Below are 25793 nucleotides of genomic sequence, written 5' to 3'. Positions count from 1 at the left end.
ACTTCATAGGGGGCTACATTATGAAATTTTTTTTTATAATGTAGTTAAAAAATGTGAGTGAAAAGGGAAAATAAGTGATAGATTATAAAAAATACGGTATTTCACAGGACATACTCATCAGTTTATTTACTATAAAAAAAAAAGTTTTAGATGCTATATTTGTGTTATTTTAACTTTAGATGACACTGGGTCATTTTTATGATTGATTTTAACTTTCACAGTTTTTTATTTTTGTTATGATTGATACAAAATAAGGAAAAAAACTAAACTACCCTTCAACATTTGAAAACTGAGGAAACGATCGATTAGAAGCAACCCAGCGTACAAAAACTAATGTTTTGACGTATAAATTTCATAAATTTGGAAATACTATATGATAAAATGAATTAATCCTGTCAATTGACTACTTTCACATTTTTATAAATGATTTTTTAACAGTCTTGGTAAGATCTATTAATTCTTACCACAAATATGTATAAATGCGATACTCTATTGTCAGGTTTAGATTTTCACAAAAAGGGAAAAAGATTCCGATGAAATACGTTATACAAAATTTTTTTTCATTGTGAATTAATGATACTCGATCTCAGCGATGAGACGTTTCGATTGAATTTTGAACTTTTCTATTGAAAATATTTTGCGAGAAAAGTCAACGTTTACAAAAAAAAAGAATTAAAGTATTGTTATGATGTATCAAGAAACCATTAATCATAATTTCCATCTTTTCTGATAAAACATTTGAATGAAATTTTAAAAGCTTATGAAAAAAAATTTAACGCCTTTCAGAAAATATCGAAAAATGTATTTAATGATCATTGAAAATACTTATAGATATGGGAGAGAGCGTGATGTCTTGTATAAAATCGAACTCGGAAGATCACAACAGATATACGAAAATCTTTGTCCAAGTAAGTATAATTTTTTAAAATATTTGAATTCACTGCTGGAAAAGTATTATTGCACTGATAGAAAGATGAGCTTCACTCAAGAGAAAAAATTTTATGAAAAGAAAAACAATAAATTTCTTTAGTCAAGAAAAAAAAATCTCAAGTTAGGATAAAATTCCTCGATTTTAAAAAAATTTCTTGGCTCAAGAATTTTTTCTCTCGTCTCAAAAAATTTATTGTTATCCTTGTAGTAGTTTTGGTTCAATAATTTTAATCTTGAATCAAGCTAAGGATACACCGTAAAAACAACTTCATTCTTTCCCAGTTAAAAAAATCTTCAGAAAACGGTAAAAATTAAGGCGTTTGGATGTATCGCCCCCTTAACTCAGTAAACTATATAAATATCGAAAGGTTCTCGAAACATAAAATTTGATTTTTCTATCGAGCACTTTTTATTTTTTCTTAAAATTTATTGCAAAATAAAACAATTTAGAAAACAAACTTTACTTCGATTTTCTATGGCTTGAAATAAACAGAACCCCAATCTCGGACTTTTTCCAATCCAACAAAATTATTAAATTCAATGGTTGGATCGCATTTTTATTGCTTATGTTATTGAATAAACAGAGAAAAATAATATAATAATTATTTCGTTTGTAATTAAGGGGAAAGGTCACTGCACAGAAAGAAAAAAAAGTTTTGAGTCAAGCTTAAATTTCCTTAAATCAAGAAAATCTTGAAAAAGGAAGACTGAAAATTTCTTGAATGAAGTTAACATTTTTTGAACGAAGTTAAATTTTTTTAAGCCAAGAAAATTTCTTCTTGCTCCAAAATAACTTCAGTCTTCCTTATAATTTTCTTGGTTCAAGAAATTTTTTTTTCTGTGTGTGATGACCGAAAAAGTGAGTGACTTTTGAAATTTTTTTAATCGGGAAAATAAAAGAATATCGGGCCCGTTTTTTATTTATTTGATTAAGTGTACATCCAATAATACTTACATACATTTTTATAACAAAATATTAAATAGTCGTAAAGACACAAGCGTTGTCGTAAAGCCCGAAAAAAAGCTCTCTCCGTGGTTACAACGATTTCTCAAAAACGGGTTATCTAAAAAAAAAAAGTCCAAGTTCATTATAATCTATATGAATGTATTTAACGTAGCAAATAGCTGATTTTTTTTATTATTTACAAAATGGCGATCGATTTAAAAATTTTTAATTTCTTCGACCGCTTTTTTCTTTGTTTTTAAACAGTAAAGCTTTAATTGTTTTGTCAAAATTCAATAAAGAACAAAAATTAAAACTGTCAACATTGAAAAGTATAAAAAAAGACTTAATCATTTGAAAAATCTAGAAAATTTTTTAATCTCTACCGTGAAGTGAATGTACTTTCCTCATGACTTTTATGAGTTTAAGCTGCATAAGATTTAGTAGAGAGTTTAGTAATGACAACGATACAATAACAGTTGCTACAATGAAGCAGTGGAAACGAAAGGATAAGGAAAAAAGTTAAACTCAGATAAACCTAAATGTCGCGACGTCTTGACATAAACATGTCGTGACGCTCCATGGAGAATTATTAGGCGAGAATGCAATCGTTACAAATGTTTTCTTTTAATACTCAACATCAGTAAGAACTTATAATATTTAAAATTTATTAATAATAATGCTTACAAAAAGAGATATACTTTTTTATAGCATGAGATAAGAGAATATAACATATAAAATTGTATAGTACATAATTACAAAAAAAATATGGAATAAATAGAAGCAAATACATTCGAAAATTACAATAAGTATTTATACTACAAATAGTTCAAGCCTTGCATGAATCTCTAATAGACATTTATGCACGCAATTTTAAGTAGTCAACCTAATTTACAATAGAGTTTAGATACTTGAGGTTTATTAGATTCATTAAATCGCAGTCCAAACATCCAGTAAATATCCTTCAGTCGAGAAGAGGATGAAAATATTTTTTACGCTGTACAATGTATACTAGACAGTAATACAGATCTCATAATACTGCTAATTCATTTTAAGAAAAAAATTTTGAACTAGTTTAATTCAAAACAATGAAAATCTTCATCATAATTTTTTAGATAAACATTTTTTTCTTAAATTAACTTTAATTTTAAGTACTAGGAAAATACACTGCAAAAAATTTTGATGTAAGAAGGCCTCGAGAACACTACATAGTATGAAGTGACAGTGTAAAATTTTAATCCATGTACTTTTAACTCGGTGTAATTCATTAAGTTACACCATTCGCGTGTTATTTAATATAATCGGCTCTGTAATATCCATGCAAACTGATGAGCTAAATTCAATTACACAAATAAATAAGAAATAAATTGTATTAAAATAAAATAAAGACAAAGAAAATGTTTTTTCATGTTGACAAATTTAAATTTTGAAAGAAATTTGTTATAAAAAAAAGCTTATTGTTCGAAACAGAATTTTTATTTTTAATTCATTTTATTTAATCCATTTCTTATTTATTTATTTACTCTTTACCACAGTAATGCAGATCCACTTATGTTGAATAAAATGTAATGGTGTAAAAAATGAATCACACTGTGTTAAAAGTAAACGGATTAGAATTTTACACCGTCACTTCACACAGTGTAGTGTTCTCGAGGTCTATTGTTACACCACAATTTTTTACAGTGTAGATTTTCAAATCAGTCTATTTATTTATTTTTATTTATTTATCTGGTAAAGAATTCTATCGAGGTGTAAAAACACATGTGTATCGAACCAGTACAAAAAATAACAGTTTATAATACATAGACTTTTTTACAAAATTTGTGTCGATAATACAATGCAAAGAGATAATAAGTACAAAAAGTAATAAATTTTTAGTAAAAGAAATACAAAATTATAAACAATTATCAGAAAAAGAAATATCCAATCAAATACTTGCCTTTTCCATTATATTTTTTAAGCATATTAACCATTAAGGTTTCTTATCCAGTAACTTAACTTTTTTTTTAACAATTTTTTATTACAATCTATAGTTTTCAAATCAGTTGGAAGTTTGTTATAATATTTGATTGCTACATAATAAGCATTCTGTGTACTAATAGTTTTGTTAAGTTTTGGAAGTATTAGTAACTTAAATTTTGTTTTTTAAGTTTTTCAGAGTACAGGCTTTTACATTCTTGATAGTAGTAAATTTTTCAATTATTTCATATTGAAGAGATGTGACAGGTTTTACATTGAAGAGATTTGCTAAGTTAAAAATGATTTTCCGAAAACATTTTTTTAATAAATATATTTTGAAGAATATTTCAAAATCTACTCGACTGATGAGAATATTTTCAGGATATTAAAATTTAACTAAATTCTTTCAAACGTACCAAACAATGCCGGACTCGAATGGTCATTTCATTCAGAAGATATTCAAAAATTAGAAAAATTTACACTCAACATTCCGGAAATTATTGGAACGCTTTCTGAAATTTTGAATTTTTGAAATTCCCAAAAAATTCGGTTAAAAAAAATTAATTTTCAAATTTTTAAAGCTTACCACTTGCTCATGGGGAATGCTTAAATAAATTTCAAAGATATATTTTTGAATGATATGACAATAAAATATAATCATATCCAATATGTATTAACTAAAAATTTTAATTGAGTGCCCTATCACTAATTAAACGTAAAGAATTACATGATGATAGTTTGTCGATTTTTAACGTAAGAATCAGTAGATAAATTTCGCATTTACTGGTTTGATTCTCATTATCATAAAATTTTTATTGTATATAGACGTAAAAGAACTACTGTCAATGATTAATTAATTCAAATCAAATATGTAATCAAGAAATAAAGCTTATCTGATCATTTATCATATTTTTTTACGTAATTATACAATTCAAATAAAAATTGACTACTATATTGAAATAGATAATTACAGATAATTAGATGATTTAGAAAATCCATTGTTTACTAAATAATAAGTATTACACCCAGATAAAAATAAATTTACCAATGAGTGATCCACCAAAGGGTGGAGCTTGATAATCTCCACCTACTCTTAGAGATCGGTCTATTTATCTCATAAAGCTGCAAAAAAAAAAGTTTTGAAAATGAAGATGAAGAAACGAAGAAAAAGAAGAAGAAAAGAGACATATGAATAAAAGAAGAGATAGAAAATGTGGAACCTTTAAGTACGTCTTAACTCAGCAAGTCAGTTGGCATCTTGCCTCCCTATACACACGGCTCGCATCAAATAATTTACGAAGATTAATTTCTCGTTTACTCTTCATCAACTTGTATCAATTTATACTACTGTACTATATTTTCATTTTAATTTTCACATTCATTTAGGTAGTGTTACATTTAATTGATAATTTAAATGATTCGATTAGTAGTGAAGAACAAATTATGTATGTACATATATAAAATACGACACATTGACGGATAAATAATTTAATTTAGGTCGTTTTGAAGAACCGTCTGTATAGGCATATTATATAGTACTTACATTATTATTAGGTATATATGTGTTTGCATGTCTTGACGAATTATTTGCGTTTGCATAATTAATGGATAATTTCGTTGCGAGCACGAAATACAATTGTGGTTTTACATAAGAAAAAAAAAGCTCTGATAACAGACTATCTTATAAAAGGTGGCAATGTGAAACAGTAGGCTAGTAAACGTGTCAAACACAGTCTATTTTTTAATGGCTTACTTACTTATAAGTTAATATTTATGAATATATATATATATATATATATATATATATATATATATATATATATATATATATCTATATATATATATATATATACACATATCTATATATATATTTCAAATTCAAATACATAAATTATCCAATAATTAAATTCACTGATTAATGATACGTTAATTAATAATAACAAAAATATACTGTAAATAATATATTTTATAAAATAAATTTATATAAGTGATTAGTGACATTAAATTAAATGTAAAGATAAACAGAAGGAAGGAGAATGTTACATCCTGATAATGATAATACACCGAATGATTCAATGATTATTTCACAAGTGGCCAACTCTCATGTCCCTCAGGATTTTACTGTTTCAAGACTCTTGTCAACCTCTAATCATCATTTAGGTAAGTATTTTATTGCTAAATATCATCTTTTGTGATTTTCATTAATACTAGCTACTAAAGTTTTAGTTTTTCAAGTGCTATGATTTCTTACTGATTATGTTTTTTTTTTTTTTTTATTTTGATCACAATTGAGGAGCTGATTTTCAAAAGGGTACCTTTTCGTATTTTAAAAGAACAGTTTTTTGATCTTTTAAATATTAAGTACTTCAAGAATTATAAAGATTTCTAAATGAAAATTGAATTGTAGCTTCATAACCGATAGCACTTTATAGTTAAATTAAAAAAGTTCAATAAAAATATTCATAATTGAAGATAACCAGTTTTTTGTCTCGATTAATCACAAATGAAAAGATACCCTTTTGAAACTCAACTCCTCAATTTATCGGTGCATTTGATTTACAAAAAATTGTCTTTAGATATGACACTGAAGTTAGCAGACATCTGAAAAATTTTGGTTTTTTTTTATTAATTAAATTACAACTAAAAAGATATTTATAAAAAATTACACTTACAGTTTTTCAAGTTTTTTACAGGTGAAAATTTTTTTTAAATTATTTAATTGAAATTTTTGCAATAAAAATTTTCCAAAAATTTTAAAATGTCTGCTAACTTCATTTTCATCTTTATATTTCATTTATTTTTATACTATTCTAAAAAGCCGGATAAAATTAAAAAAGTATTTTTTTTTTCATTTCAATTTACCCGGAAAAAAATGTCATTATATCTATAAAATTTTATAAAAAAAATTCGCTCCCGAGTTGATAAATTTTGATGTTATTTTTAAAACACTGTTGAATAATTTAAATAAATTGTATTTCACTCAAGTAACATAATATTTATTAAATATCATGAACACATTTGACAAATGATTCATTTAGTTAGAGACGCCAAAGCATTTGATTTAATCGTAATGATGCATTTCAAGAACGTCATGCTGTTTAAATCATACCGCTTTGATGATTGCCCAAGTACAGTAGATTCATTCACGAATTACGCGTCTGTCCTTTACTGGTAGGTTGCCTGTATCGCGATACAACACCAGATCGAGAATCGAGATCCTTTTTGCACTCGACTTCCCCCAGTTAGCGCGTTGAGTGTTCTCACCTCTCTTAGCTTATTGCTCTTTCTCTCTTTTAATTTGCATACATATAAACATATTCATCAGCCACAAGTTAAGTGTATAAAAGTACGTACCTTTTTCTTTGCCCTTAGATCATATATTCCTTGAATTATTTTCAAAATTTACTGTCCAATAATTTGATGGTAGATCGACCCAATCATAACTGCAAAATAGAAATAAAATTATGAATTAATAATGTAAAAATAATAATATTATTGTTAATTATTTAGACTGCCATGAGGGAGCTTCCAGTGGAGGTAGAAGACCTAGAAGAAGCAGAACAACGTTTTCAGCCCAACAACTTGCTGCTCTTGAAAGAGTTTTTGAGAGAACACACTATCCTGATGCTTTTGTAAGAGAAGAACTTGCGACGAGAGTATCTTTATCTGAAGCCAGAGTACAGGTAATGTAACAAGAAAAAAATAAAAGAAAAAAAATTAAAGATAGTATTGTAATACGAATGGTCTTTAGAATTAAAATTCTGTTTTAATAACATTATATATTAATATTAATTCGTTAATACAGCTGGATTACCGATACGATGTAGCTGTGAAAGCAAGCATAATAAAAAATAATAACCGGAGCTATTTTTAAAATAATTACTTTTTTATTTCAACGTTTTTTCATGATTAAAATGTCAATGTTAAATTTAGTAGTTTATAAATGGTAAACCGTTATCTTCAATTTTACGTAAAAACTTTAATATCTCGAAAATTATTGTTTAAATTATTTTTAATGTACATAAAAAAGAATTTTTTAATTAATGATAACAATCATTTATTAAAGTTTTGAATAAATTAATTCTACTAATTAGTAAAACTGTGATTAAAACATTCATGAGATTGTTAAATTTCAAACCATTCATCGCTTTAGACATAGAAATTATATAGATGAAGTTTTGTTTCAGATAGTAAATTTCTTAATCGTCAAAAAAAACTTTGACCTATCTAGAGTTATGTATTTCGATGTGCTGAATCCGAATTTTTGATTGGTTCGGCTCGTAATCCTCCAAAATCTTAAGTATATTGTTAAAAACAATAGCGAACAAATTTTTTTCGATCTTAATTAAGTATGTTCCTTATGTATATCAATGCGCTGAATCCGAATATGAAGATTATTTAGCTCGAAAATCGTTGAGACGACAATGAAGAACAAGGAAAACGATTTCATCAAAACATAATTGAAACGGAGAATTGGTATCAAGGAAATTGGAATGTTAACATGCGAACAAATTTTTGATGGACGTTAAAAAGAGAAATACCAATAGGAAATAGGAAACAAAAAAGGAACCCACTGCATAGATCATCTGAAAAAAGAATTAGGAAAATGGTTGACCATAAAGGCCATCCCTGCAACTTCCTGCTAATTTCATTCTTTAGCGCTCAAAATTTCACTTATTACGTTTTTGAGCTTTTCAACCTCAAAAATAGAATTTTCGTGTAACTATGAGCTCTCCGAACTCACAAGTCTGATAGAGGTTTAATAGAACACTATTTTTTTAATTTTAAAACCGCAAAAACTTTTGAATTAATGAACTGATTTTCATCCGGTTGGCGGCATTCGACGCAGTTTTTTAAGCTTCATAAAGAATCTTTAAGTTTGAATTGATCGAACTAGGAATTTCAGAGTTATTCCGAAAAAAACCTTTTTTCGGTTTTCTTTCGACAACGATAATTCACGAACAAATCGTCCGATTTTTACGCAGTTGGCAGCATTCGACGCAGTTTTTCAAATTCTATGATATACTTTTGAAAACAAATTGATCATACATGAAATTTTGGTGAAAGTTGAAAAAAAAAACACTTTTTTTCGATTTTTTTCGTCAACGATAACTCACGATCGGTACAGCCGTTTAACAGTAATTAAAAAAAAACCACATTTGAAAAAATTTTCTTTCGTAGTTTTTTTTTAGATTTCTCAGAATCTATCGATCCGAATCGGTCTAAATTGTATTCAAAATCTGAGTTTAGTCAAGTTCTTTCGAATGGCGTCAACTACGATAGAATCGGTCAAGCCGTTCAAAAGTTATGAGAGGTTTACATATACCCCTCCCCCCCCCCCACACACATCGAGGTAATAGTCAGGAAAGCTTCCTAAGACCTCGAAACGTCGAGATCTGATGAAAACTCGATTTTCGAAAAACGGAGTAAAACCAATAACTTTCCGATTTTTTATAGTTTTCAATTTTCTTAGCGGGAAGTTAAAAAAAGAATTTAATACAAGTGAAGAACAGTATAAAATCAAGTGAGGTCGTTTTTTTATCATTTTAATTACAATTTATGTACGAGCCTAACTGACCGACAATTCGGATTCAGCGCATCGAATTACATTACCCTTGGTAGGTCTAGTCAAATGTATAAGCCACTATTTTTTTGTATACTGGTGTAATTAATTATAAGTTTAGACTATAAATTAAGAATGAAATTCAGAAAATCAAAAATTTCATCAAAATTGGCGTCTAAAATGTTTTTTGTATTTTTTTCTGAAAAGTACATTTAAAAAAAAACAAAAAATATAAAAAAAAAACGTCTCGACAGGTCAATTTTTGAAAAATTGACGGCTATAAAAAAAAACTCTGGAAATCGGTTAACCGCGCAGGCCAACCCTAGAACTTCCCGCTAAATTTGGATTTGAAGTGCCTTAAAATGTGTTTTTTGGTTAATATTTGAGCTTTTCGAGCTCAAAGCACCGTTTTCACATTTTGAGCTCGAAGAGCTAATTTGTAGGAGAACATGTGGGATATGACGACCTCTCGCATAGTCAAAGACTACAATGACGGCCCATGAAAGACTAGTACGTTTTGTTGTTATCAAATCGAAATTAATTTGTTAAGTTGTTTACAATCGAATAATTCGTATTGGAAGATTATTATTTAATATAAATAATTGGTGTAAATTTACTTTATCAAAGATTAGGTTTAGTACAATATACCTATTAGCCGGTGAGTGGCTATCAACGACTATAGAGCTGTTAATTGTTACCCATACAAAGAGAGTATATATGAAGGAATAAATGCGACACACATACATTTACGAGCGAAATTGAACGTTGGTGACATATACATATGTAATATGTTGCACTCCGCAAACTTCGGGTGACATTCATCGGTGATGATTTAAACCTTAGTACAAGAAAGGGAGCGCAAAATTGGGTACCTTAAAAATTTAGTAAAGAAATTTTATTTTTCAAAAAACTTTTATAATATTGAAACATAATATAGATATAGATATATAGATATATTGTATCAGAAACAATATTGTTTTAAATGATAAAAAAAGAATTTCTTTTCATAACATGTTATTATTTACGTAATGAGAAGTAGATTTTAACTTCAACTTGCATTTTAAAAAAATTCCTCAGATCTAAAATACTAATAATTTTTTTAACAAGAACTTATGTAAGGAATATTTACAGTGATAAAATATTATCTTGACACAAGAAAAAAATCTCAAACCTAGAAAGATTTTTGGAGAAATTGACTGCCTTGTATAAAAAAAAAATTTTGTTTGGATCAGGAAATTTTTTTGTTCTAAAAACAATTTTTGCTTGACTCAAGGTAATCAGTTTCTGAAAAACACTTATCTAAGTATAAAATTTTTCTCCTGAGTCGACTAAACTTTTTTATCAGTGTAGTAGAACAATTCGATCCAATCGAGTCTAGTTATGAGTCCTATGAGTGTCTCTCTCATATTAACGCGAGTCTGATTGAAAAAATAGAACCCATAATAAGACTAAACTGTATATTCAAACTGAATTCCTTTTCAACTGAAAAACGTTTTATTCTATATCCGATTAAAAATAAGTATATCGGAAAAAAATATTATTTTGATTCCAAAGAATATTTTTCAAAATCAAACCAATTTAAGATGTAACAATTCTTTAACCATAATTTTTTTCGTGTCAAAAAAATTTTTGTTTTCTCTTGAATAATTTCTATCATGAAAAATATTTTCTTGAAGCAAAGATAATATTTTAACTAGAAATTCTATATTTTTCTTGTTATTTTTGAATTCTTCTTTGTAATTTATTGATTTAAACTGTAAAATTTCTTTTCGAAAACCTCCGTCGGATGCTGAATATCTCATTCAGAAAAATCTGGAAATCGGTTGACCGCGCAGGCCAACCCTACAACTTCCCGCTAAGTTTGAATTAATTTTGGATTAATATTTGAGCTTTTCAAGCTCAAAATATATTTATTGAACAGCTGTCACTTTTGAATGCGTCGTTCGATTTTTTTTTTTTTAAAGCATTCGATGCAGTTTTTTAACTACAATAAGAAAATGTATTAGTTTATATTGATTGGTTGAGAAATCTCGAAGATATTTTTAAAAAATACCGAAAAACACAATTCGTGAATTTTTAAATACTTATAACTTTTAAATGCGTCGTTCGATTTTCATTTTTTAAAATTCATTCGACGCAGTTTTTTAAGCAAAAAAAAAATCTATAGGTGGTTTTATTATGATTTTTCAGCACGCTTTAAAGTTATTTTAAAAATACAAAAATTCAAATTTTTTTTTTGATTTCTTCAGAATGACTCGATGGATTTACTCTCAAATCTAATCAGATCTAAGTTTTGATAAACCCTTTCGAATGACGTATTGTAAAATTCAATCAGTTGATTTGTTTTCGAGAAACCGCACGATAAAAATTTATTTACACACACACACATACACACACATGCACACACACACATGCACACACACACACACACACACACACACGCGCGCGCGCGCGGCCGGACACCTCGACGGAATAGTCATAATGGCTTCCTGGGACCTCAAAACGTGGAGATCCTATGAAAACTCGACTTTTGAAAATCGAACCGAAATCAATAACTTCCCTTTAGTGAAAAATTTTCAATTTTCTTAGCAGGAAGTTAAAAAACTTTTATTTGAACAAAAAAAAATTTAAAAATCATCAATTCATTAGAAAAAAAATAATAATTATTATTATAGTATCTGGGACCAAAGCCCATTGTCTTTTATTAACGGGGTATTCTAGTCTAGAATGTGAAAACGATTAAAAGATTTTGATCGAATAATTTTATTGAATTGATATACAGTCGTGGTCATTAATTTAAGTATGTTTTTAATATTACTGGAAAATAGCCGTTTGTAAAATATAATGTTTATTAACTCTAAATTTGGAAATCAGTTGATAATGTCATTTGTAAAATTAGTCGCAAATAAAAAATGATATTAATGAAATTAGCGAAATTTTAATTTCACCAAATATAAATTCAGTCGTTTAAAAAATAGCGAAAAACAAAAATTTGTAGCTACGTGAATTTAGCCAATTCTTACTGCAGAAACTTGTAAAATTAGCCTACTGTAAACTTTATGAAATGTAAAATTAGCCGTTTCTAAATCTCTCGTAATTCTTTAACGGATCGACGGATTAAAAAATGACTTCTCATATAAAAGGACTTCCATAAATTTAGCTTTTTTGAAAATTAGAGCAAATTCGACTGACTCATTCAAAAGTTATAAGAAGTTTAAAAATGGCTAATTTTACAATTCGTAAAATTTACAATCGACTAATTTTACAAGTTTTTGTGATTTATAATGAAAATAACAGAATATAGAATTTGTTTTAAAATTTTTTACATGCAAACATCGACATTACATGTTTCCATAATTTCGGTACTAAGAACATATCTGTACTCCATTTTATAATCAAGAATTATTGAATTACATTCAAACCAAATTAAATATATAAATTACTATATAATATGAATGTTTAAAAAAAGAATGAAAATATTACGCTTTACAACCTATGTAAAAATTATTCTAAACAATAAAAAACAAAAGCTACGCACAACGAAAAACATTAATCATGAAGACAGAGTAGTCAAAACATTTTTGTAAACAGAAGGCAATTTGTCAAATAGTTTAAAAATCCGTGAAAAAATTCCGGAATTTTGGCAAATAAAACAAAAAAAAAATAAATAGCATGTCCAAAAAAGTTTTGGAACGCGCATACGATGTAAGGTTTGAAATTTGAAAATCGTTTGCGCTTATGCGTGACATGAACGGTGTCATGTTTTGTCGTAAGCTAGATGTGGAAGATTCAGAGGTCGCGGATAGCTAAGCAGAAAATCAGAGGAGACAGGTTGTCAGGCAAGCAGCTATGATTAGCTCGCCGGCAACTCCAGAAAGCACATGCGTTCAATAGCGTGTCGAGTCCAGCACGTGTGCGGCTGCCCTTCTTCCTTTGACTCATCATACTATCTCTTACTTCTATAATATTATATCTTCACCTCTCTCTCTTTCTTCTATTTGATTTTTGCTACAGCTTCGCCTTCTTCTTCATCTTCCTCTACTTGTTCTCGTTCTTTAGTCACAAATGCCATCTCACCGTTACATAAACGTCTCTGAGTTCTATCCGACTGCCAGGAGCCGTCACGCTGTCCCGTCTTCCGTTCGTATCCATTTCTTCTTCCTTTCTTTTGGAAAAAAAATTCCTTACAAATAGTTATTTCTTTACCATCAACTGAGTTATTTATTGTGTAATTGATTATTTATTTTAATAAATACTAATTTTGTTTATGATGTCTATAATTAAGAAAATCGAGACTTATTTAGCAGCATTACGTATTTTTCATTTATTTTATTTTTTATCCATATATAACAGTTTATAAAAGTATGTTAGTTTATCATATTTTATAAGCTCATTTCAAAAATCAACTTTATTAAATAGTACCCGTGCAAAAAAAAAATTCTGATTCAAAATGAATTTAAGATTGAAATTCATATTTTGACACAAATATGAATTAGTTCTAAGATCAATCCAAATTTGAAATTAATTTGTAAACAGAAATTAGCACTCATGTAGAAATTTCGATTCTGCTTTAGAATTTTAATAAAAACTTGAGAATATTTTATAGATAAAATTTATCCTAAATATTTTCAAGTCTTTATTAATATTCTACAGCAGGATCGAAATTTCTACAGGCATGCTAATTTCTATTTACAAATCAATTTCAAATTTGGATTGATCTCAAAACTAATTCATATTTATGTCAAAATATAAATTTCAATCTTAAATTCATTTTGAATCAGAATTCTTTTTTTGCACGGGTAGATTTCACCCCTAGGAAGGGAAAGTAAGAAATGTCTCAGATCACATGTTATATTCGACCGAGGCGAAGCCGAGATTGACTAACATGTGATCTGAGACATTTCTAACTTTTCCATCCTAGGGCTAAATACGATTTATTTATCCTCTCGGCGAAAAGCAGCAACTTAATTTAGCGCAGCGGGCCGAAAGTTGCCACTTTTTGCCCGGAGGGAAAAAAAAACTTAAAGAGATCGCTCAAGATTTTCAAAAGTTTCCGAAAAGTATATAATGTTGAATTTTTCTTCGTATCTTATCATTTACGTTAAATTACAATTTTTACTTTATAAATTGTTTTAACTTTTAAAGCATATAATGCAGTTTAGAAATTTTTAAATAATCTGTAAGATTTTTTAAAAACATATTAAAAGAATATAAATGAAGCTTGAAACATTTTTAACAGACGGAATGAACATTATTACTACAGCATTTTAACTAACAAATATCTATTCGACATCCCAAAACAAGATAACTATTTTATAATCTTCAATTTTTGGGATCTTTTAAAATTTTTACAAGATATTGCGTTCTGATCACTCGAAAGCGATTAATATACAGTTTTTGAAAATTATAAAATATTTTAAGCAACATTAAGAAAATCAAATATCAGCATGAAATTTTCAGCATATAGTTTTCAATCGTAAGAAACTAGCATATTTTCACAGGAGACTTGATAGAAAAAATTTTTATATTTCGCGACATCCTACACTGATAGAAAAATTAAATTAAATCAATAAAAAAAATTTTTGTCTCAGAAAATCAATTTAAATAATTTTCTGACTTAAATCAAACAGACTAATTTTTTAATCTAGTTCGTTTACAGGAATGAAGAAAAATGTCTTAATTTAAGAATTCTCCTGCTTAGTTAGATTATTAAATTCTTCATTTATTGAAACAAATTAATTTTTTCATCAGTTCGTATTAAATTATTAATCACAATAAATATTAAATGTAATTTAGCAAAAAATGTATGTTTAACAGGTTTGGTTCCAAAACCGTAGAGCCAAGTTTCGCAGAAATGAAAGAAGTAGAGGTGCCTCCTCCACACGAGATATTGAAACAACTTTACCGCTACGACCAATAAGGATAGCATATCGTCACGAAAATACACCAGAAACTTTACAATCTCCTCCTCAAGTGCCTCAATATTCGTATAGTGAGTACTGGAGATCATCACAGAATTATGGTTTTGTGAATGGAAATCTCAATAATGTTAGCTTTCCATCGTATCATCAATCAGAAGTCCATGGAAGTATCGAAGGAACATCAATGAATAGCTTGAGCAACCTTAGACTAAGAAGCCATCCCTACAGCACTAGTTATTCAGCAATGCACGCCAGTATGTGACTTGCTAGTACTTAATATAATGAATTTAAATGCTAAGAAGTGCCTAAAAAAAGGATTCGTTTTATTGTTCATAAGTTGAGTAATAATGCCAAAGAGTTTTCTTCAATTTTCGTCAAAATATATTATATAATTCACATTAAAACAATCACATGATGGTTTATTAGATAACTCTACAATTGTATTGTTTTTGGCCATGATGAATGAAACAATAAATTTTATTAATTTCTTTTGCCATGTTTATGTTTTTAAAAATATATAATAGTAGAATTTTATTGAATTAAATAAAAACTAGTAGCAAGTACTTATTGCAAATATATTTTAACATAATGATTTGTACATTTTTTTTTATAAAAATTATTTAAGTAAAAGTAATTAAATAATAAATGAGATGTGTACTATACGATTTAAAAAAAAATAATGAAAAATTTTATAACAATGATTTATGAGTATAAACAATATCAAAAAATTTTTAATCAACAATGCGATAAATTAATTTTTTTTTATAATTTAAAAAAAATTTTCATTTATGGGCTATTAATAAAAACCATACATTATCTTTGATTTTATTTTAATTTCAGATAGAAGGTAAATAAAATTAAATATTTGTCTAAAATTTTTGGACTTTTTTCTTTACTATATTTTGATAATATAAATATTAAAATTTTTGACACTCAACAAAATCTTGAAATATTTTTATTTATTGTAAAATAACACTCTTTTAAAAATACTCAGACATTTTATAAAAATTTTTTTTTCCAATAACGATATTAAAATAAACTAACTTATAATACAAGATCCGAATTAATGAAATACAAAAAAACTTCATTTAATATTAATGATAAATTTTGAAGTAAAAAAAATTCAAAAACAAAATCGTAAATTAATATGTAATAATCAATTTTTGTATGTATAAATTTGTCTCAAATTAAGTATTTCCATGATATAAATGAAGTATTTTTACTAAAACATTTACTCAGTGATTAAGTATTTTATTAATTAAATAACAGTTTTTAGTTTCCACAATTAATACTGTGGTCACATGAAATAGAATATGTAAATGAAATAACACAAAACTGTGCAAATTAATCATATAAAAGATAATTCTAAATACTAACTGTACAAATAAATTATTTGCGTATCAACATCAATTAATATTACTGTCATTATTATTATTATTATTATTATAAGATTTAAACAAATAAAAGTTAGAAGATGAAAATTTTAAATAAAAATCTGATAGATTATTAAAAATTATGACGTTGGCACAAAGTTAGAATATTGTGTAAGAAGTCTTGTAAATTGCATAAAATTTTGATTCGGTTTTCAATGTTACAACATTATATGAATATATTATTATTTTTTTATATTTATATGGATGAATCATTGAATTATTGGTTAGACTTGTTGTAGCTCCGAATTCAGTCCAGCTCATCTGAGATTTTTTTATTTTTCTTATCTCTCTGGTTTTTTCCCGAACTTTTAATTTATTGTGTATGACAATCATCGTATCATACGAACCGATCAAATTATTATACACACTCGTAAATATGTATGTCGCTACGAATATCGAAAGGACGAACAAAAAAAATTTTTTTTCCCTAATCACGTTGAGAGTGTACAAATTTGCTGAAAAAATTTTACTTTCATTTCAAACTTCCAGATTTAGATTTTTTAAGTTTGAACTTTTTGGTACAAAAAATTAAAATTTTCGAAAATTATTGATTTCAGTTAAATTAAAAAAAATTGAAATTTTTATGAAATCTTGACGTTTTAACCCAAACCTAAACTAATAACTTTATCAATTTCTGAAAATATGAAACTTTCGTAAGAAGAAATTAAATTTTTCAATTTCTTAAAGCTAAAAATTGAAAATGAAAATAAGTTTTTACACTTCTTACATATCCAAGTTGATTAGAGAGAAAAAAATTTTTAATATATCCTTTTGGTAGTAGCAACACGATATAATCTTTTGTCACCTCAATTATACATTATTAAACAGTTACTAAGACATTTTGTACGACATTACTCCAGTCAACTTTGGATGGGACTAAATAAAATGCTGGTGCAACTTTAGCACCACAAGGGCATTGACAACCAGATACCCAACTAAAAGAACCAAGTTTAGTTTCACATTTTGGACAATTAAGTTTTCCTTCAACATTATGTATAATATCCCTCATCCATGCCAATGGTTCTATAAAATGAGTTTTTGTGCATGCTTCTGTTGAATTATTTATACCATCTTTTTTATCTTTTTCAATTTTAGCTAATTTTTGGATTTGTGTTGGTGATAATCCATCATATTTTTTGTTGCTAATATATCGCCAAACTTGTCGCTCATTTGGAAAATGCGGCAGTAAATTACTAACACTTGCAACTACTCTCCTACATCTTTTACAGCGGTAGACAGTTGGTTCTGGACGAACTGTGGTCAGTTGTGGATCTGGTTTTATTAAATCTATAAAATTTGAAGAAAGAATTTTAGCTTTACGAACATGATCAGCAGCTAATTGAAGACGATACATTTTAAATTCAACATTACGGTTGTCAATAGTAAAACCCATAGTTTCATATAATTTTAATTGCGCTATAAAGCCAGGATTAGGGCCAACAAAACGTCTTTTTGACTTAACTAATTTATAAGCATCTTCATAAGTCATTTTATGTTTTTTCATAATGTAAGCAATAACCAGCGTCGCTGATCTCGAAACACCAAAATAACAATGGACTAGAACTTTTTTATCGTTTTGTAATGCGTTATCAATAAATTTAAAGGTATCTTCAAAGAATGTCAAGATATTTTCTCTAGGCATGTCCGTTATTTGAATGAATTTTAAATTTATATTAGGAAGTTGTTCTACTTGTCGAGGTAATGGACATGAGTCGACTGTAAGTATGTGACTTATTTTAGTATCTTTTAACCATTTTATGTCTTTTGCAGCTGTAAGATTTCCAAGATATAAATTTGGTTCTATTTCGTCGTAGCTTGATGGTCCAGCATCAAAATCTTCTCGAGTTAATTCATTACTATCATTATTAGCCATTTTTATTGTCCTAAAATAAATTGTAATTATCAATTAATTTCATAGAGCATTACATGCAGTTATATTATTATAAATTAATTTACAATTATTACCTTCACTTTATGTCTTTCCTATTATTCTTTTAAGTTTAAATAGTTTTTTGTTTCTAATCACGTTCAAATAATAAATTACTTTTCGCAGATAAAATTAGTTTTAAGAAATTTAATACTTTTCATTAACAAATATTACAAAATTCTTCAACATCAATGGAATGTACTTAATTCAGTATTTTTTATGTTCATACTATTCTAGGTCACTTAAGAATTACTCTTTCCTTCTACCTGTATCTAACAGAAAATTAAGTCTTTTCATACTTATTGATTCTTCACATTATTATAAACATTCCCATAAAACAATTTTGTTTCATTATTAATTTATATCACTTATGTCGATTGAATAGATATTTAATAACAATATTTTATTGGTTAAAAAATAAATTTAGAATTTTGCTTAGTGTTAATTTAGAGTTTCAATAAAAAATTTTTAAATATATTATATTTTTTTTAAATAAACAATTCTATAAAACACAATTATTGGATAAATAATATTTTTAAAACTCATTTTATTTAAATATTTAGCAAATACTCTAAATAACAACAATGCACTATTACAGTCCGACAGGTGTTTATAAATTCATACTTTTTTCTTTTAGACCTAAACATGTGTACTCACGTATACTCTCCGTAGATGGCGCTGTTTATTTAAGCGGTAAAAATATTAATATTTAAACGATTTTTTATTTTTAATCTGTTAAATTATTTATGGCATTAAAGTTAGCTGTCACTTGACAATTTTTTAATTTTCTTTAACAAAAAAATTTGTTCTAAAAAATTATTTTTAAATTTCTACGAGCCCATTTTTTTAATAACTTTTTTTTGCTATAATTTATTTGTTAAAAAAAATTAAAATAATTGTGAAGTGACAGTTAAATTTAATGTCATAAATTATTTATGAAAATGTAAAAATATTGAATGAAAGTTCTTATGGAAATAATTGACTGAAAGATGAATAAATAAGAAAATAAATCCATTGTAAAGAAATTGTCGTGATATTCTCTATTATATGCAGTGATTTTCTTTATTTTACAAACATTAATGCGAATTCATGTTATATACATTGAATACTTAAATTATAGATAAGTAATTTAAAGATATACTTATCTTATTTAAAGATATACTTATATATATTTATTTATTTAAAAATTTCAAAAACTAAGCCAATACTGCTAGTTTTTAAAACTCATAAAAACAAACCAAAATCAAATAAAGTTTTTTTAATCACAATTATTTACTTCTCTAGTCGAGCTGAACTTGATATTTATTACGGAACTAAATTTTATTAATAATTTTTCAAGTTGTTATAAAATCAAAAAAAATTCCTGGTCATAAATTTATTTTATAAAAAATCTTGAATATTTTATTGGTATTTTGTGAATATCTACATAATTACTTAATTGTTCAATTGACTTAGGATATTCATAAAATTTAGATCCTTTCGAACTTTTACTGTAAAGTAGATTAACAGTATACTTTAGATTTAATTACTTTCAAACTAATTCGTTTTTATAATTTTTGTAAAAAATCGATGTAATCATTTTCATATAATGTTATACATTCAAGATTTAAATATTTGTCACAGAATCTTTAACAAACAAAACATAATAAGCATCAACAGTAGATTTTAAAGACCGTTTCAATTTAGCTAATGTAAAAATATTTGTTGAGTGAAAAAATAATAAAATATTTTAATTGTGTTAACAGGATTTATTTAAAAATAAAAAATTTAAGCAAAATATTAAACTTTTTTATAAGCCAGTATAAAAATTTAGGAAGTGATATATACTTATAAATTTTAATTTTGTAACGAGTCCATTGGTTGCGGTACTATACGCAAATATGATTTAGTCGAAGGCAGGTTCAATATTTTCAACTTTTCACCGTATAATTTTTTGGCCGTTTCATTAGGTACGCTAGGCTGAACCATTACATCTTCACCTATCTATAACATCCACAATAATATAGTATTATAATAAATAGTCGGATGAAAAATAAAAAATATTTTTGTTAAAAGATGAAATTATACCTTCCAATCAACAGGAGTTGCCACTGAATATTTGTCAGTCAACTGGAGAGATTCAATAACTCTTACAATTTCACTATAATTATACAAGATAATTAATAAACAATATTAAACCAAATATAGAATATAAGATGTGAATTAGAATAAATAATAAAGACAACATACTCAAAGTTCCGCCCAGTAGTTGCTGGATATAAAATTGACAAACGCATTTTCTTGTTAGGATCTACGATGAATACTGCTCGTGCTGATAAAGGAAGTCCATTACTGTCTAGCTCATTAGGATCTAACATTCCCAAAGATGTAGATAATGTACGAGATTCATCTTCTATTATGGGATATGGAAACTGTTCCACAGAAGTTTCAGCGTAGCTTTTAATATCCTTAATTAATTAAAAAATCGTCAGGTTAAAAATGTAAGAAAATGATGAATACTTGACTACCAAATTAACAGACATCTGACAATTTCTTTGAGCTTTTTTACAAGTTAACTATTGTTTATAGTAGAAATTTTATAAATATATGAATGCAATTTATATAATATATTCAAATATTCATAATTTATTATTCAAACAAAACCAAAAAATAGATGAAAATTAATTTAGCAAATATTCGATAATTTTCGGTACTTTTGTTAACAATAGATTATGGCAAAATAAGAAAAAAAATTGACATCTGGAAATTTAAAAAATTAAAAAATGCAATTTTTTAAAAATAGTTTTTTATAATTAATTTAATTGTTAAATAAAGTTAAAAATTGGTCATACGAAAGATAATTTTAATGTCATAAAAATAACTAGTGCTGGTGAATTTAGGTATCATAGATATTTTTACTTGATATTATTTAAAAATTTTTGAAGTATCTAAAAACTTTTTAGAATTGTCAATATTTTGGGGAAAAGAAATATTATTTAAAAAAAAAAATAAAAAAGTTACCTCAATCCAATTTATATGACTTTCAATGGAATTGCAAGACATCGCAATAACTTTGATACCGAGACGTTTAAACTCTGGCATTAATTGGACAACACGAGCTAATTCAGTTGTGCAAACCGGCGTAAAATCATTCGGATGAGAAAATAAGACACCCCACCTAAATAAGTTAAATACGTTAATTAAGTAATAATATTAATAAATTATTTGCATACATTTATCATGATGTAATTTTAATCACTTACGAATCACCCAGCCATTCATGGAATTTAATAGTTCCTTCGGTGGTTGATGCCGTAAAATTTGGAAAAGTTTCACCCAACAAAACCATTTTTAATAATTAATTTTTCAAATGTATGTCTAAAATTATTTAGTAGATGTCAAGCAAATATTTAAAAAAATAAAAGATAGTTATACAGCGAGGTATATAACTAATGGTTACAACCGCTAAAAATCTAACCTTTTTATACAGATATAGTTAGATAAAGAATAAACCGCGTGGAGGAGAAAAAGTCATTTCTACGGATTATCTTTAATAATAATTTTTTATTACAAAACAATCCTAAATTTTATTAATTTTTTACTACCAGCATAATTATTTAGGATACGATTTTTTTCCTACTTTTATTTATGAAAATGAATTTCACCGACATTTCCAAATTTTTAGAAATTTTTTTGAAAAATTTCACTTAAACAATTAAAAAAATTTCACATGTAAAAAACTTGAAAAACTATAAGTGCATTTTTTTGTAAATATATTTTTAATTGAAATTTAATTAAAAACAAAAATAAAAAATTTTTAGACGTCTGCTAACTTCAGTGTCATTCTTATTTTCCTCTAAATAAAAAACGTACAATATGGACTTGAAAAAAATTCTTTAAAGGTATAAATAATTTATAGAAAATCATCGCTTTTCGTTCTTGGTTGAAATCTGAAATTTTATAATTTATAATGCCATTAAAGTTAGCTATCACTATTGTAATTGTTTTATTTTTTTTATGAAATAAATTTGCTCGAAAAAATTAATTCTGAAAAATTGCATTTTTTACTTTTTTAATTTTCTAGATGTCAATTTTTTGTTTTTATTTTTTTTTGCCATAATTTATTTGTTAAAAAAATTTTTAAAATGAATTATTATCTGTTAAATTGATTCTCATTAATTTTTATAAAATTTAAATCGTCAAGATTTATGAAAATGAAGTTAGCCGACATTTCAAAATTTTTAGAAATTTTTTATTGAAAAAATTTCAATTAAGCAATTAAAAAAAAATGTCACATGTAAAAAACTTGAAAAACTATAAGTGCAATTTTTTATAAATATCTTTTTAGTTGTAATTTAATTAATAAAAAAAATCAAAAATTTTTAGACATCTGCTAACTTCAGTGTCATCAAGATATTGAGAAATTTAAATCCTTTGCAAGAATTTAATGAATCTAATGAATAATAATTATACGTTAATCATCATAAAAAATTGTTTCTCGATTTGTAAAGAGAAATATAGTAAAGAATAAATTAGTTATTCGAAAATAGTCATCAGTAAAAGTGAGCAAACGATAGTGAGTGAGAGAGATAGCACTCGCACAAACTATACTAAGTCGAAATTACTACCTTAGACGATAAAACTTCAAATTTACGTATATATATAGTTTGTGAGCGCATGTGCAAAATGAATATTTTATGTTTTATAGTCTTGAAGTTGGTCTCACATCTCTCTTTTTGTTGATCGGATCGTACAGTTTTGAGAGTGAAAAATTTTAAGATATAGAATTTTTTTTTCTATCTTGAGAGTGAGACCAGCATAATGGCAGCATTCGCGACAACAGATCCCGGTGATAATTCACAGTTTTACAAAATGTCAGCGAAACAATTTAGACATAAAGCACACGAATTCTTAAGTTCTAGAAAATATGCAAATAACCTTTTTGATATACTCAGCCAATGGAAAGTAAGTTAATTTAATCAAAAATTATTTTTACCACGAGGTTATGTTCTTAGGTTTTTTTTTTTTTTTTTTTTATAATCATAAGATTTAATATTTATAATTATTAACACTTAATTTAAAATTTATTTTTAGAATTCCACTAATCTGTGTATGATGACTTTAGAGACAATTTTTATAGAGGTTTTAAGAAGAGGCGATATGTACTTGGAAAGGACAATAGCAATTACTATTTCCGGTAAATATATTATAATAGTAATTAATTGGCTTTTTTATATTTAACATGACTATCATACAACGCTGAAAAATTTTTTCTTGTCTCAGCTATAAAATATATTTTCAATTATGAATTTTATTTTTTAATACTATAAATGTTTATTTTTTTAAATTTTATTTAGAACCAAGTCCAGAAATTAAATACACTAATTGGTTAAGAGAATACTATGAAGAAATTTGGTCAAAAACCCTATCATGTTTTGAAAGTGATAGAACAGTAATACAAAATCAAGCTTTAACAACTGCAATTAAATTGATGGCAGAAGAAGGAAAACACCCAATCGATGCACGTGAAAATCATGCGTATTTTTTCCCCGTACACCGATTGAAATCAATTCTCATGGCACTGTTATCACCGGATCAAGACAACACTCATCTTATATCAAAATTTGAAGAAATACTCGGATACAAAGATGCTTTATACTACACATTAAAAACACTTCCATCTTTAACTCCTAAAAGACAACCACACAAATTATTTATTAAAAATCTTTTGGAGCTTATCAACAGATTGGCATTGGCTAAAGAAAATATATACAACGCAACTAGTGAAAATCAAGAATTGTTATGCCATTTACCTGATTCTCCAGTGAATTTTACATGGGATCAATCCTCAGCCAAAAAATCTTTGAACAAAGTTTGGGGATGTATCATGCACTGGGAATTAACGCCTCAACTACACAAATTGCTGTTAATTGTTCTTGTTGAACGGGTAATTCAATATTTAGAAAAACCGATATTATTAACAGATTTTCTGATGGATTCACTAGATGCTGATGGCCCGATTGGAGTTCTTGCTCTTAAAGGTGTTTACGAACTCGTCACAAAGCATAATCTAGAGTATCCCAATATTTTTACTAAACTTTATGCCATGTTTGAGCCGGAAATTTTTCATACCAAATACAAAGCTCGACTTTTTTATCTTTCTGACTTATTTTTACAATCTACGTAAGTTATCACTCAATTTTTTTTTTTTTTTTATTTAAATTAAGAATATCAAGTTATATATAGATTTTATACTGTTTTGTTTTCCACTTTTCAGACATTTACCCGAAGCACTCGTTGCAGCTTTCATCAAACGTTTAGCTCGTTTAACTCTCGTTGCTCCTCCGGAAGACATTATGATTATTTTAGAATTTATTGGTAATCTTCTCTTACGTCATCCTGGTCTAAAGTGTCTTATAGACCATCCTCATGGTGGTGAATTATCGGATTATCCTGGTGTAGGAGATCCTTTTCTCATGGAAGAACGTGATCCTCTGCAAAGCAACGCTTTGCTCAGTAGCCTGTGGGAAATCCGTGCTCTCCAACACCATGTTTTGCCAAGTATAGCAACAAAAGCAAGATTTATTAATAATCCGCTGTCTTCTAAAGAACATGATCTGACCGCTGCATTAGACAATACTGGAGAAGACATTTTCAATAAAGAAATTAAAGATACTGTCAAAGATATAATGTTAACATTTGAACGGCCGCATTCTATGTCATTACCGAAAGGAGAAAGGCTATTTCAATACTGGCAATTATGAAATGTGCATTGAGTGATTGTTTTACGTATAAAAAATAATGGTAATTGTTAATTCTATATCGAAACAAATATTCTAGCGGGTACTCATTGAGCACGCATGATTGATAGAATGTATTTTCCATGTTTATTAAGAGTTACTAATAAGCTAAGTAATCTCAATCATTTCAAGAGTACTCGTTAGTAGTATCTATTGAAAGAAAATGATTTAAACATTTTAAAAATTCCATCTTCAGTAACTTGTAAAAGATTTTTGTTTTGGGTTTTTTTTTTTTTTTTTTTTTTTTTTTTTTAATTTGTACGGCTGTGAACCATCCGTTATTAATTTTAACAAATATTAAAATTCAATCGATAATTATTATAAGTTACAAATAACAT

At 26.7% G+C, this 25793-nt stretch overlaps 4 protein-coding genes across 5 annotated transcripts; 2 read left to right on the top strand and 2 right to left on the bottom strand.

The window, feature by feature from the left end:
* The first annotated feature begins 840 nt into the window (after window positions 1-840).
* Window positions 841-15779, top strand: LOC141536180 (paired mesoderm homeobox protein 2). The gene is made up of 4 exons (XM_074256513.1): window positions 841-908; window positions 5850-5992; window positions 7343-7515; window positions 15213-15779. Exons 2-4 carry the CDS (start codon window positions 5869-5871, stop codon window positions 15576-15578), a joined length of 663 nt encoding a protein of 220 aa, XP_074112614.1. The 5' UTR covers window positions 841-908; window positions 5850-5868; the 3' UTR covers window positions 15579-15779.
* Window positions 15780-16099: 320 nt separating this feature from the next.
* Mkp-4 (dual specificity protein phosphatase MPK-4) lies at window positions 16100-19282 on the bottom strand. Of its 2 annotated transcripts, XM_074255738.1 has the most exons (3): window positions 18715-19282; window positions 18121-18632; window positions 16100-18036 (listed from the first exon to the last, which is right to left on the bottom strand). In XM_074255738.1, exons 2-3 carry the CDS (start codon window positions 18620-18622, stop codon window positions 17570-17572), a joined length of 969 nt encoding a protein of 322 aa, XP_074111839.1. In that variant the 5' UTR covers window positions 18623-18632; window positions 18715-19282; the 3' UTR covers window positions 16100-17569. The 2 variants fall into 2 exon arrangements, with proteins under 2 accessions (XP_074111839.1, XP_074111838.1); XM_074255737.1 differs by having other exon boundaries at window positions 16102-18632; window positions 18715-19280.
* Window positions 19283-20403: 1121 nt separating this feature from the next.
* On the bottom strand, window positions 20404-22267 carry Prx6a (Peroxiredoxin 6a). The gene is made up of 5 exons (XM_074255835.1): window positions 21919-22267; window positions 21677-21833; window positions 20906-21123; window positions 20744-20816; window positions 20404-20659 (listed from the first exon to the last, which is right to left on the bottom strand). The coding sequence occupies exons 1-5, from the start codon at window positions 22002-22004 to the stop codon at window positions 20513-20515; spliced, it is 681 nt and encodes a 226-aa protein (XP_074111936.1). The 5' UTR covers window positions 22005-22267; the 3' UTR covers window positions 20404-20512.
* A 1119-nt stretch (window positions 22268-23386) lies between these two features.
* LOC141535736 (nucleolar complex protein 4 homolog) lies at window positions 23387-25688 on the top strand. The gene is made up of 4 exons (XM_074255834.1): window positions 23387-23620; window positions 23750-23852; window positions 24013-24838; window positions 24933-25688. The coding sequence occupies exons 1-4, from the start codon at window positions 23477-23479 to the stop codon at window positions 25417-25419; spliced, it is 1560 nt and encodes a 519-aa protein (XP_074111935.1). The 5' UTR covers window positions 23387-23476; the 3' UTR covers window positions 25420-25688.
* Window positions 25689-25793: the final 105 nt, after the last annotated feature.

Source organism: Cotesia typhae, unplaced genomic scaffold (genome assembly GCF_013202065.1).
Source record: "Cotesia typhae breed Kobodo isofemale line unplaced genomic scaffold, CoteBio_Ctyphae scaffold_152, whole genome shotgun sequence".
NCBI classification, from domain to species: Eukaryota; Metazoa; Arthropoda; class Insecta; order Hymenoptera; family Braconidae; genus Cotesia; species Cotesia typhae.
This window is presented reverse-complemented; position numbering and strand designations above follow the sequence as displayed.

Excerpts from the sequence above, each read along its gene's own strand:
- LOC141536180 (XM_074256513.1), top strand. The coding sequence starts at position 5,869 with ATGTTACATCCTGATAATGATAATACACCGAATGATTCAATGATTATT. Across the intron at positions 5,993-7,342 it reads AACCTCTAATCATCATTTAG|ACTGCCATGAGGGAGCTTCC; the intron begins GTAAGTATTTTA and ends TTAATTATTTAG. Across the intron at positions 7,516-15,212 it reads TATCTGAAGCCAGAGTACAG|GTTTGGTTCCAAAACCGTAG; the intron begins GTAATGTAACAA and ends TATGTTTAACAG.
- Mkp-4 (XM_074255737.1), bottom strand. The coding sequence starts at position 18,622 with ATGGCTAATAATGATAGTAATGAATTAACTCGAGAAGATTTTGATGCT.
- Prx6a (XM_074255835.1), bottom strand. The coding sequence starts at position 22,004 with ATGGTTTTGTTGGGTGAAACTTTTCCAAATTTTACGGCATCAACCACC. Across the intron at positions 21,834-21,918 it reads CATGAATGGCTGGGTGATTC|GTGGGGTGTCTTATTTTCTC; the intron begins GTAAGTGATTAA and ends TAACTTATTTAG. Across the intron at positions 21,124-21,676 it reads GTCATATAAATTGGATTGAG|GATATTAAAAGCTACGCTGA; the intron begins GTAACTTTTTTA and ends TAATTAATTAAG.
- LOC141535736 (XM_074255834.1), top strand. The coding sequence starts at position 23,477 with ATGGCAGCATTCGCGACAACAGATCCCGGTGATAATTCACAGTTTTAC. Across the intron at positions 23,621-23,749 it reads ATATACTCAGCCAATGGAAA|AATTCCACTAATCTGTGTAT; the intron begins GTAAGTTAATTT and ends ATTTATTTTTAG. Across the intron at positions 24,839-24,932 it reads GACTTATTTTTACAATCTAC|ACATTTACCCGAAGCACTCG; the intron begins GTAAGTTATCAC and ends TCCACTTTTCAG.